Source organism: Grammomys surdaster, unplaced genomic scaffold (genome assembly GCF_004785775.1).
Source record: "Grammomys surdaster isolate TR1022 unplaced genomic scaffold, NIH_TR_1.0 194, whole genome shotgun sequence".
Lineage (NCBI taxonomy): Eukaryota > Metazoa > Chordata > Mammalia > Rodentia > Muridae > Grammomys > Grammomys surdaster.
The window spans coordinates 3,193,072-3,206,919 of NW_021604639.1; the positions used below are offsets into that span (position 1 = coordinate 3,193,072).

Sequence of the window (13,848 nt, forward strand, 5' to 3'; positions counted from 1 at the left end):
CCCGGCCTCCTTTGCTTTTCATTGCTGAAAATTCCATTGTAGTACAGGGTTTCTTATCTTAGAAGTTGCAGTACCTTAGGGTTCTACTGATCTATCCAAGGCAAAACCCAACAAACTGACCAAGATTAAGAAGGAACCAAACTGAAACCATGTTGACTAAAACTACCATTTTGGATAGAGGTCAAATAAAATTTAAGTTCCCAAGATCTCCCTGGGTAACTGATACCCTCCTTGGCAGAAAGAGACATGTACATGGGTAACTGATATCCTGGTTGGCAATTTGAGACATTAGTGCTAGACAGGTTGCCCCACCACAGTTGAATAACCTAACCAACAGGATAAGTGTACTACAAAGGCATGTTCCTAAGGAAGTCCCATATCCCTAAATCTTGATTGGTGAGAAAATGTTACTTTAATCTTGGCACAGATATTTATGGATTTCAGGTTTAAAACTCTGTGACATTCTGGGTTGGGGGTCACAGTTCAGCTCTGGAGTTTGTTCTGTGGTCCTGATTAATCATAGCAGCCTGAATACAATATGTTTTTGTCATCTGTTTAAATCCTTACTAAGATGAACATTTTAAGGATGCAGTCAGCTCCCAAGTCTGTGCCATTGTCCCTGACTGATCAGTTCTTGAGGCCTAATTCAATTAAAGCTCTTGCTTTGCTGGACTTTTGTGACTCCTTGGGTTGTTTGGGGTTTTGGGGCCCTAACACAAGGATCCCTATTTTTTGTTTGACCATTTTTATCTAATAATTCTCCCAAATGTTGATTCTAGTGTTTAACTTAATAAAATCCTCATCTTTCTGGTCACTGCCCCTCTTTCATTCTATGGATTACCTACACTGCTACTGGTATATCTAAAACTGGAAGTCTAACTGTCTCAGTGCTTATTTCCAAAAGACCAAGGTTTGAAAGAAGTCATGACCAAGCTGAGCATGTGGCCCATGTTTGTAATTTCAGCATGTTGGAAGCTGGGGCAGGAGGATCAGCATTCAAGGCTAGCTTATGTGGGAGGTCTTGTCTCCAGAATAAGCTGGGCATAGTGGCAGATGTCTGTAATCCTAGCACTTAAGTGAATTTCAGTAGCCATCCCTAACTACATAGTGAGATTGAGGCCAGCCTGGGCTGGGTTGCATGTCTTTTGTTTTGTTTTGTTTTGTTTTGTTTTGTTTTGTTTTGGAGACAGGGTTTCTCTGTGTAGCCCTGGCTGTCTTGGAACTCACTCTGTAGACCAGGCTGGCCTCGAACTCAGAAATCCGCCTGTCTCTGCCTCCCAAGTGCTGGGATTAAAGACGTGTGCCACCACTGCCCAGCATGGGTTACATGTCTTAAAGCAAAAAAGGAATATTAGCCATAATATATCATACCTAAAATTTTGAGTTATTTTTTGTTACTCTTTTCCTGAGCTAGGGCCTCGTTCATGTATCTCAGGCAGGCTTCTGACTGCTAGGATTAAAGGCATGAGCCACTCTGCTTTGTCGACGCTAGGCAAGCACATACCAACTCTGCTAGATCTCCAGGCCCATTGTTCTTTAGTATGTGTACACACACATGTATGTATGTGTGTGTGCATCCACGTGTGTACCAATGGGGGCCAGAGGTCTGCTCTGTCTTACTCTATCACTCTCCATCTTGCCTTTTGAGACAGGGGTGATCACTAAACATGGAACTCACCAGTTGGCTAAACTGGTGAGCCAGTAAGCCGCAAGAATCCTCCTGTCTCCTCTTCCCCACTCTGGAATTGTAGGTGTATACTGTCTGTCACAGTTAGCTTTTTCTGGGGATCTCAACCCAGGTACTTGTGTGTGCATAAAAGGCACCTTACAGAGTAAGCCATTTTCTTCAGCCCCTTATTGGGGTGGGAAACTTTGGCTGGGTGTGGTGGCTAATATCTGTTATCCCAGCACTTGAGCAGTGGGGGCAGGAGGATTTGCTCTGTGTAGTTTAAGATCCTGAGGCCAGCCTAGACTACAGTTTTTGCTAATTAAGTTCTTGTCAGTTTTTCCTGTTTTCCTCCCTAGATCTCCTAGTTTGGATTCCTGCTGTCTTATAATGAGTGACATTTTGGCATTAGATGTCATTGGTAGAAGAGTTGAAGTTAACGGGGAATATGCAACAGTGCGCTTTTGTGGAGCTGTCCCTCCTGTGGCAGGTAAGCTATGAAAATCTTCCAGTCACCTCCATGTAAGCATCTTAGTGGGGTTTTATCATACCAGTTTTGAGCTGGGTGTGGTAGCACATGCCTTTAATCCCAGCACTCTGAAGCAGAGGCAGATTGATTTCTGAGTTCTAAGCCAGCCATTCCTACATAGCAAGTTCCAAACCAGCTGGAGCAGCACAGTCTCCAATAAAGAAATATATAAAATAAAAAATCAGTTTTGAGGACTGTGTCAACCAACTTGCAGACACGTAATTTTATTTGATGTCATTGAATTATATATGTATATGATAATGTACAGTTTTCTTAATTGTATGCTACTTGATTTTGTAGTATTTTTAATCTTGTCAACTTTCAGATATCATCTGAACAAACTTCAAAAAACCAACAGTCTTGAATTTTCATGATTCTCAACTCAAAAATCAAATAACTTTTTGATATTACTTTGCCATTAATCCATACACACATACACTTAATACTGTGTTGATACAAATAAGACTTTTTGTGTCTATGATTCAAACAATTCTTTACTGGAGGATAGAATTGTTTTTCATGTAAACCAGCAGGCTTCGTCATAATCTCTCTTGTATTATGCAGTATGCGTGTTGTAGGAGCAGTGTAAAGTACTGAGTCAGTCTAGAGTGAAGCATCGTGTTTTTCAACCAAAAGCATTTGAATGCTTCTCCTCATGTGTGTATGTATGTATATATATATGTGTGTGTATATACTTATGTTATATAACTGGGAATAATGTAATTGCATTCTGGCCAAATAGAACCTTGTGTATTGCTCATATTTTGTTGATTTTCAAAGAAACAATACATGTGTATATATATACATTGTATAAACTATGGTGAATAGTAAATTAATGCCTTTGTATGTCAAGGTAGCAGATTGTACATACCTAATATTGCAGGTTCTTAAACCTCAACTAAAAGAGATTTTTTTTTTTAAGTTCGGGCTTATCCTATACCTCTGACGAGAACAGGACATGAGAAAATACAATTATGTTTATACTGGAAAGAACTAGGTTTAAGTGGCAACAAGCTAAGCAGAATTGAAAATATTTATCTTGTAAATACATAGTGGAGAAAACTATGAACTAACCTAATTCTAACTCTTCGAATCTCAAAAGATCTCAGAAATTGGTGAAATTCATCATTTCTAGCCAGATACAGTGACTATAGTCCAGGTTCTCAGAAGGTTACAGCAAGAGAATTACTAAGTTTTAAGGCCAGTATAGACTACTAAGTAAGTGCTAGTTCAGCCTGGCCTGGATCCTGTCTCAAAAATAAAATAAAACAAAATAAAAGGAAGGAAAGAAAAAGGGGTTCTGGTAATGGATTTAAAATAAGATTGTTTCTTCTTCATGTGAGAAACATGACAGGGAGGTACTAGTTATAACCAGAATGAGCACACATAGGCATTGAGTCTTCTAGCCCTTTGATATTATTCTTCTTCCCAGCTTCCATAACTAGTTAGTAGCTTCTTTGATGAAGCCACTGATCATCTCCAAGGCAGCAAGAATGTGTCCAGGATAAAACTGGATCCCTTTAAGAAAATGGTGATGTGAGCTTTTGAGTCCTTCTCACTTTTAGGGGCTTTCAAAGACAGGCAGGGACCAGGGGAGACTGCTCTTTCTTTCTGATGGCCCTCACTGTTCCTCAGGCATCAGTGTAGTGTGGCTCAGATATCGTAGACCTGTTTATTACCTTTCTCCATTTAATTATTATGTTTCTGTAACATCATCATCATCATCACCTCCATCACCACCATTATTGTTATTGAGAGAGAGTTTCACTATGTAGCCTTGGCTGCTCAGAACATGCTCTATAGGCCAGGTTGGCCTCACACTCCCAGAGGTCTGCCTGTTTCCACTTCTTGTGATTAAATGAATGTACCACTGTGCCTGGCCTGTAACATTATTTTACTGGGTTTTTCTTTTTCAAACTTTGTTATTAGTATGTACTAATCATATAACATAATTTATTGTGGTGTCTTCAAACATCTAAGCAGTATACTTTGGTCACTTCAGCACCATCTCACTATCCCTGTACAGATCTCTGGGAGTGTGAGGCCATCCTGGCCTTTCTACATGCTCCAGGGCAGCCAAGGATACATAGTGAAACTCTCTCTCGATGAGGAGGAGGAGGAGGAGGAGGAGGAGGAGGAGGAGGAGGAGGAGGAGGAGGAGGAAGAGGAGGAAGAGGAGGAAGAGGAGGAAGAGGAGGAAGAAGATGGTGATGATGGTGATGATGTTGATGTTGTTACAGGAACATCATGTTTTCCTCTTATGTTTTTCTTTTTCCTTCTCTCTTCTAGTATTGGGTATTCCCAATGGTTAACCATTTAGTATACTATGTAATTTATTTAGCCATTCACTATTTCTGCCCTTCTCCTTTTTTAGACAGGGTCTTACTGCATTGTTCAGGCTAGCCTTACACTCATGAACTCAAGAAATCCTCGTATATCAGTCTTACAAATGCCTGGGAGTGTAAGGGTCACTATGCCCCGCTCCTCATTTTGAACATTCGATTGCTAGGTTTTTTTTCCTTTATGGTAGCAATGTAGTAAACTGCCTCATATGCCTAACTGAATCAACAAGTACTTGAGTATTGTCTATGTATTTGGAACTGGTCTGAGTAGACACAGGGTGGTTTAGTGATGAGTCTGAAGCTCTCAGCGTCTGGCTTCTGAGCAGCATCAGCATCACACAGTTACTTGTTAAGTGCAGACTCCTGGCCTTCTCACATAGCTACCGACTGACACTGAGTCTGGGCCCAGCACTTTGTGTCTTAGGAAGCTTCCAGTGCTTGGGTGTAGCTCAGTGATAGAACACTTGCCCCCCAGCATGCAGAAGACCTTGAATTTATTTACCCTAAACTAGACAGATGTCACTGTGCCTGTGTGGAAGTCACTATGGAAGTCTTAAAACAGGTATAAGAGAAGTATTTCCCCCCTAATTTGACTGAGATTATTACTGTTTTTTAAAAAAAATTTTGGGGGGGATTGGTTTGGTTTTTCTTTTTAATTTTTTTATATTTTGGTGTTTTGAGGCAGGATTTCTACACATATACAGTCCTGGAATTTGCTCTGTAGACTAGGCTGGCCTCCAACTCACAGAGATTTGCCTGCCTTTGCCTCAGGAGTGCTGGAACTAAAGGTGTGACCACCACCATCCAGCTAAAAATATTTATTTCTTCTACTTATGCATATGTATGTTTGAGTGTGGGTGGATGTATGCATGTGAGTGCAGGTGCTTGTGGAGGACAGAAGGTGTCTGATGTTCTAGAGCGGGAGCTGCTGGCTTTTGAAGGCCACCTGGTGTGGATGTTTGTATCTGAACTCAGGACCTCTTAGTAAGTCATTGCTGTAGTGCTTGATTGGGATTATCTGTGAGAGGATAGATTTAAAAAATAATGACTGTGTCAAGTATTTTGATCTATGTCAGTTAGTTCCATGTTTATAAATAGTGAAACCAAGTATTAAGTCTTAAAGCATCCATAGAACAGAATTGGACTTACAGATAATTAATAGATACCATGTGGGTGTTGGGGATTAATTCTAGGTCCTCTTAACAGTCCCTCTTCTTATTTAAAAAAATGATTTATTCATGTTATATGTATGGATGTTTTTGTCTGCATATATATCTGTATATCACATGTATGCCGGATATTCTTAGAGGCCCTGGATTAGAATTACAGATGGGTATGAGCCACCACCATGTGGGTGATAGGAATTGAACCTTTAACCCAATGCTCTTAATCCATCCTTCCCTTCCACTCTGTAGCCCTGGCTACTTGGAACTGCCTATATAGATCAGGCCTGCTGTCTTAGTTAGGGTTTTACTGCTGTGAACAGACACCATGACCAAGGCAAGTCTTATAAAAGACAACATTTAATTGGGGCTGGCTTACAGTTCAGAGGTTCAGTCTATTATCATCAAGGCAGGAACATAGCATCGTCCAGGCAAGCATGGTACAGGAGGAGCGAGTTCTACATCTTCATCTGAAGGCTGCTATGAGAAGACTGACTTCCAGGCAGCTAGGACAAGGGTATTAAAGCCCACACCCACAGTGACACACCCACTCTAACAAGGCCATACCTCCTAATAGTGCCACTCTCTAGGCCAAGCATATACAAACCATCACATTCCACTTCCTGGGCCCCATAGGCTAGTTCAAACACATGAGTCTACTGGGGCCATATCTACCCATAGCATAACAAAAAGTACATTTAGTCCAACTTCTAAAGTCCCCATAGTCTAGAGCAGTCTCAACAATGTTAAAAGTCCAAAGTCTCTTCTGAGATCCATCCAATCACTTAACTATAATCTTCAAAGCAAGACAGGAAACCAGCTGGGCAAACTCCAAACTCTGCATCTCCATGTCTGATGTCAAAGCGGTCTTCAGATCTCCTCTCCTTTTTCATCTTTGTCGACTGCAACAAACTTCTTTCTCCTGGGCTGGTTCCACTCCCTGTTAGCAGCTTTCCTCAGCAGATAGCCCATGGCTCTGACATCTCAAACATCAGTTTTTATTTATTCTCTTTTCCACCTCTGCACATGCACATTGTGTGTGTGTGTGTGTGTGTGTGTGTGCATGCACATTCCACACATGTGGAGGTTAGAGGACAAATTGCAGGTATTACTACCACTCTCTTTCCAACTTTTGAGTCTTGAGTATTGAACTCAAGTCTTCAGGCTTGGCCATAGGTGCTGATGAACCTTCTTGGCCACCCCAAGAGAGTTCTTTAAAATCAGTCATCCTTGACTGTTAAAAAAACCTCTTTGTTCTCAGTCAACCTCTTGGGGTAATCCACTCTCTAAAATGGAGTCACATGGTCCTTCCAAATTACTAATATTTTAATCTACTGATTATACTATCAAAATTCTTTTTTGTCTTTCTATTTTTCACCATCAGAATTTTTGATTGATTTTAGATATGGCTTTCTTAGTATCCCAGATAAAGTACATCTGTACTTTTTCTTTTTTCTCAAGATAAGGTTTCTCTGTGTAGCCCTGGCTGTCTTGGAACTCAGTTTGTAATCTAGATTGGCCTCCAACTCACAGACATCTTCATGCCTCTACCTCCTAAGTGCTGCTATTAAAGGTTGTGGTTTTGTTTTTGAGACAAGTTCTCACTGTGCAGCCCAGGCTGATCTCAGATTCTTGGTGTCCTGCCACAGGCTTTTGAATGTTGGGATTACAGAGTGCACCGTCACACCTGGCCAGCATTGTTCTTTGTTGCAGGGTTTTGATCTTTTTTTTCCTTTCTTTTTTTTTTTTTTTCTTTGCTTCATTAAGGTACCACAGCCTAGAGAATCAGAACTGACTTCCGTAGAGGGGTGGTAAATCCCTATGTATGTCATGGACAGCACTGTTCTTTAGAACATGATGGTAACTGTCTTTTAGCTTTATCCTTCTATCAGAACTTATAGGAGTGTATGAGTATTTAAGTGTAACACTTGACACACTTTCCAGTTGTGGAAAGCTGCCTCCCAGACCTGATATACTAGGTCCCTCTTGGACATTCAGTAGCTGAGACCAGTACAGGATTGGGTCTATGAGGAGGAACTGGCTGTGAAACATTGCCCTAGGCTTCTTCCTGAGAGTAGAAGTTTTACAGTTGCTGGAGTTAGTATGACTTGCTTTAAGCAGGTCACCCAGTTACACTTATTGTTTCTCCAGATAGACTAGGGTGGAATTGTTGTTGTTTTTTGGTTTTTGGGTTTTTTTTGTTTTTTGTTTTTTGTTTTTGGTCTGTTGTTGGTGCTTGTGTGGAATGAACAGAACCTGTAAGAGGAAAGTCAGTGAAACACTTTCTAGGAAATGACAGAAACAGCTGAAGTGATGCTTACACGGCACACACAAGCTTCTGGATTCTAGACATCGAGTTAGAAACAAAGAAAGAGAAGGAGCTAAACTTATCACCCAGACTAACGTTGATTTAAACTTTATGTTACCCCAGTCATTGTCTTTGATAGACATGTGATTGTGTTTAGATGAGAGATTGTAAGGAGTGTAAGTAGTAGCAAACTTTGTCACAATCAATTTGATAACTTCAAATTTTTGTTTTCTACTGAGGGTTGACTCTGTGATCTCAGACATGCTAGGCAGGTGCTCTGCCACTGATCCATGTCCACAGCCCTTTAATTTCTAACCTAATTTTTGCTATATCTTGGATCATCTTTTTACACTTTCTTTTGTGGGTGGTGTGTTGGGGGGGGCTAGTTTTTGGACAGGGTTTCTCTGTGTAGCCCTGTCTGTCCTGGAATTCACTCTGTAGACCAGGCTGGCCCAATTCATGGAGATCCACCTGCCTCTGCCTCCCCAGAGCTAGGATTAAAGGCATGTGCCACGACTCCCAGCTCTTTTAAAAATTTTGTTGTTGTTTTACATTTTTGATAGATGTAAAAATTGGATCCTCAGCTGTTAACATATGGGGGATTTGAACGGGTATAGGGTGTTTTCTGAGAGAGAAAGCCCAGTTCTGTAAGTGCTATTTCTGTAGTGCACATCGAGGCCAAACTGAGTGGTTTTTCAAGTTCAGGTCCTGCCCTGAGGACTAGAAATTGTTATGCATAAGCATTCAGAGCTGTTTCTGACTTGAAGAATATTTTAACTATTAGAGAGAATTGCTTCTGATGTTGCTATTGTGAATTTTTGAAGTACTCTTCTGAAAATACTTTATTGCCATTTGTAGGAAAATATATTTAAAGCTGTTAGCAAATCAATATAGTGAATATAGACTATACAGTGTATAGATTGTAGGGTCTGGGGAGTGGCCTTATATGGTCAGATTCAGCCGTCATCTTAGTCAGTATGACTCATGTCTAAGATTAGCAGTATAGAATACCTGTCTTTCAGTCCAGAAAAAGAGACTGCTGCAGTGAGCCTGAGGGTCTTGTTAAAATACACATTCTCCACCTGGTTCAGTGTTGGACACCTTTAATTCCCGAACTTATGAGGCAAAGGCATGTGGATCTCTGTAAGTTTGAGGCCAGCCTGCTCTACATAGTGAGTTGAAGGGCAGCTAGAGCCATATAGTGAACCCTGTCTTCAAAATCTAAAACAAAATTCTTTGGTTTTTGTTGTTGTTTTGTTTTGTTTTGTTTTTTTCCTTCTCAGGAATCCTGATTTAGTAGGTCTGATCTGTAGTTCAGTGCTCCTCCTTTTAACAGGTTGCTAGATGATGATTCTTGTGTCCACATTTTGAGAATGAGTGCTTTATTATTTAGGATGTGCCAGTTTTCTGGTAGAAACTGAGATCCCTAGACAGCCACATAGAACCATGTATGTCCACTGCCTAACAGCTAAGGGAGAACCAAGCCAGGTTTGAGTCCAGACACAGGTACTGTGAGCTTTAGGTGGTACTGAGTGCAATGTGCACCTCATCCTATTCAGGCTCCTCACAGAACTCCTGACAGACTTCTGTTGGCTCCTAATGAACCTAGAGAGTTCTAGTATCCTTAAAGAGAATTGAGGCCTATGTGGGACCCCAGTCACACTCTACTGTTTTTTTTTTTCCTCACCTTTTATTGGTGGGTTTTGATTTTTATTTCTTACCCCTTTATATCTTCCTGGAAATGCTTGTTTGTTTTTAGATAGGTCTCAGCTCTGAAGCCTAGGCTGGTCTTAAAACTCATGGCCTTAGCCTCTCAAGTGCTAGGTTTAAAGCCTTGATCTACCCTGCCCAGATATTGTATTTTTTTGTTTGGTTGGTTTGTTTTGTTTCAAAACGGGGTTTCTCTGGGTAGCATGCACTACTATACCCAGGGCTTCATGCATGCTAGGCAAGCGAACACTCTACTAGCTGAACTAAACCCCTAGCCCCTCATCTGTTTTTTGTTTTCTAGTCATTTTATTATTTTAACAAAAGAACGCACTTAATTGGGCTTACAGTTTCAGAGCACTGGAGTCCATGATGGTAGAGTAAAGGCACAGTGGCAGGGAGAGCTTAGAGTTCACAGCTTGATCCAAAAACAGGAGGCAGAAAGAGACACGCAGTGAATGTCATGACTTTCGAAACCTCAGAGCCCACCTCTAGTGACACGCCTTTTAATCCTTCTTAAACACCTTCACTAACAGGGACCAAGTGTTCGAACATATGAGCCTGTGGGGCCATTCTCACTCACACCGCCTCTGCCTCCTGGCCCCCATAGGCTTTTGGCCCCTAGGATAATGCAGAATTTGTTTAGTTCTATTTCAGAATTCACCTTGTTGTTTATGTCTCAATGCTGTTTAAAATCTCATTCTGAGACTGAAGACAATCTCTTCATTGTAACCCCCTGTAGATTCAAAAGCAAATAGCATATTTCTGACATACAGAATGCATATTACCATTCCAAAATGGAGAAATGGAGGCATAGAATGGAGGCATAATTAGGGGATAGTTAGAGAATCCTGGACCAAAGCAAGACTGGTACCCAGCAGAGACAGCTTTAACTACTACAGCTCCACGTCTGTTTAATGGCTCTGCCCTTCCAGTCTTGCTGCCTGGAATGTACTTCATTCTCTTGGTTTGGTTCCATTCCCTATCTGCAGATCTCCCTGGAAGATGTCCTATGCTCTGGCATCTCCAACATCTTGAGGTCTCCATGACAGTCCAGGCTTTACTTTCACAGCCTCACATGGTGGCCTCTCAGGGATTCCTTTGCAAGGTCTTCCCTGCCACAGACTTGGACTTAGCAGCTCTCCTTAATTGTCGAAGAAGATTCCACAACCTTTCTACTCCTGTATCATCCTCCACCAAAGAAATTAATGTGACTTTTAAGTTTAGCCTCAGGCATGTAAAGGCCCAGGGATGGTTTAGGGACTTACTCTTAATGATTCTTCTACTTTATTCATCAAGGCAAGGGAAGGTCTCTCATTCAAACAGTGCATCCAGCTTGCTTTCTTCCCACTTTCAAGGCTGGAATTATATTTAACAATTCGTGTCTACTTAGCTGCTTTAACTACTGGGTTATCCCCAGCCTGTTCAGAATATTTTTAAAATTTATTTTGTGATTTCTTTTTTTGACTTAAAGTAGTTTAAAGTAACATTGCTTAATTTATAAGTTCACGAGAGTTTTTTTAAAAAGGATTTTTGTTTTGTGTATGCTTTCCTGTATTATATGTATGTGTGTCACACATGTACAGTGCCTGCACAGGCCAGAAGAGGATGTCAGATCCCCTGGAATTGGCATTCCAGACAGTTGTGAGCTGCTATGTGCATTCTGAGCATTGAACCTGGGCATTCTGCAAGAACAACTAGTGCTCTTAACCACAGGGCCATCTCTTTAGCCTGATTTATTTTCTTTTCTTGAGACAGTGTTTAGCTGTGTAGCTTACATTGGCCTCTAACTCACAGAGACCTTTCTGCCTGCCTTTCAAGTGCTTTGATGTGCCACCATGCCTAGCTCCTTTAATTTCTTTCTGTATTGTTTTATAGTTTTCATTCTTGTGGACTAAATCATCCAAAATTTTAGTTTTTCACATCATGCATACACATCTTGGAATGTTATAGCCGTTGCCTAATACAAATGAAGTAAAGAAAGAGTCGAGTTCTGGGCCAGCCAGAACTACATAAACCATGTCTCAAAAAAGGAGGAAGAGGAAGAGGAGGAGGAGGAGGAGGAGGAGGAGGAGGAGGAAAAGGAGGAAAAGGAGGAAAAGGAGGAAAAGGAGGAAAAGGAGGAAGAGCCTAGACTTCCTGTATCTATGTATTCAAAGTCTTAATTTTGTTAAAATTTAAAATTTATCAGCGGTCAAATATTTAGTTTTTTTTCCCTACCAAAATCCCAACAATGTTTTTGTTTGTTTTTATTATTTGTGTGTGTGTGTGTGTACATTTTTCATGATACCTGTTGGAGTTGTTTCTCCTACCATGTAGAACCTAGGGATTAAGCCTCAGGTACCACTGAGAGACCCTATCTCAAAACAAAAACAAAAACAAAAACAAAACAACAACAAAAAAACAAGACAAGGGCTATAGCTCAGCAGTTAAGAGTATTTCCTGTTCTTGTAGGGGACCTGAGATCAGTTCTAGTACCTACATCAAGTGGCTCATAATATTCCATCTCCAGGGGTCAGACACTTCTGTCTTTCTGGGAACCTGCACTCACATACTCATCCCTAATCAGTTGCTGGATGGCTTTCGTTTTTAGACTTTATGCCCAGGAGCTGGCAGTTCTGCTGCCCATTCTGCTGTAGTCTTACCCAGGGGTCTGAGCCTCCTGCCTCCTGTCTCCTTGCAGGTTTCTATCTGGGACAATCTTTTTCTTTGAAGGTGTTTTTCTCTTGTGTTTTTTGGACTGAAATTACTTGTATTTCATCTTCAGTATTTTCTCCCTCAGACTTTTTGTTGTGGTGGTAGTTATAGGTATTTAGGGTAGAATTTCTCATTTTAATCATGTGTTCATTATAGTTATGAGTTATGATCTGACATTGGCCAGTTTATGAAGTGGTCAGTTCAAGGGGGGAGATAAAGTTTAGCTATTCATGTTTAATTGAGTTTTAGTAGTTCTTTAGCCTACATATTCTATCATTTCATTGTTTAATTGAAGTTCCCAGGAGATTCCTGAGACACTCCCTCCTCTGCTTGTGTGTGCTACAGCGTCTGTTACAAATGCATTTGCTTGCAGGAGAATCGAGGATCCCTCTGTCCTATTTTGTCACTTGTTTTCTCTTTTGCTAGGACTCTGGTTAGGAGTTGAGTGGGACAATCCCGAGAGAGGAAAGCATGATGGGAGTCACGAAGGCACTGTGTATTTCACATGCAGGTAAGACTTCCTTATGGACTGACAAGGTCATAGTCGATCATGAACAGTAGGGCTGGAGAGGAGAAGCATGGCTGGACTGCGAGTAGTCCGTGTAGCATATGGAATCGTTAGTGAATAGTCAGTGTAGCATATGGAATCGGTGGAAAAGTACTTGAGCCTGGCATTGTGGCACGTCTTTAATCCCAGCTCTCAGGTGGTAGAAGCAGGCAGATACAGCCGTGTACAAGTGCATGCCTCTGACAAGAGGCCAGAGGAGTGCTGTTGTCTTTTGCTTTCTGATGAATTCTCTTGAGACAGTGTCTCTCACTGAACCTAGAGCTACTATTTTGGTTAGACTGTCCAGCAGTCCAGCATGTGACACTCTTAGCTCTGCCACATACCCCTAGTGTTGTGGCTGTAGGCTTATGTAGCTGTGCACGGTGCTTGGGATGCTAACTTGAGTCCTAATGTTTGGACAGCAGTACTCTCGCCCACGGAACCATTTCCCACTCCATTCCCTTTATTGTTTTAGTCATATTGTACAGGCTGGCCTCTCAACTGATGTGTAGCTAAGGCTGGATCTGAACTTGAGATGCTTCTTCCTCTGTCCTCAAGTTCTGGGATGATCGGTATACACCACCATGCCTTGGCGAGCCCTTGGTTTCTTCTCTCTTTTTTGGATTGGATCTCACTATATAGTGCCCAGCTGGCCTGGAACTCATTATGTAGAACACATTAGCCTCGGAACTTATAGAGATCTATCTCTGCCTCCTGAGTGCTAGGATTAAATATAAATATCACTATACCCGTCTTTGGTTTCTTTTTATGTGTCACGGGTTCTGAGCACTAGGTGCTAGTGGGATGAGGACACTTATGAACTAATCTATTTTCCTCCTAGGTTCAGAATTTGCATTTCACTGTAGCATATCTACATTAATCTAGACTC

The 13,848-nt window shown here is 41.2% G+C and overlaps 1 protein-coding gene across 3 annotated transcripts in view; it reads left to right on the plus strand.

Annotated features, from left to right (window-relative positions):
• Positions 1-13,848, plus strand: part of Tbce (tubulin folding cofactor E) — a 47,575-nt gene that overhangs the window by 10,383 nt on the left and 23,344 nt on the right. For all 3 annotated transcript variants that reach the window (XR_003711722.1, XR_003711723.1, XM_028769803.1), the window contains exons 2-3: positions 2,026-2,156; positions 12,839-12,923. Coding sequence is in view for 1 of the 3 variants with exons in the window: in XM_028769803.1 (XP_028625636.1) it covers positions 2,057-2,156; positions 12,839-12,923 (185 nt within the window). In the remaining 2 variants the exon portion in view is untranslated. The remainder of the gene's footprint in view (positions 1-2,025; positions 2,157-12,838; positions 12,924-13,848) is intronic.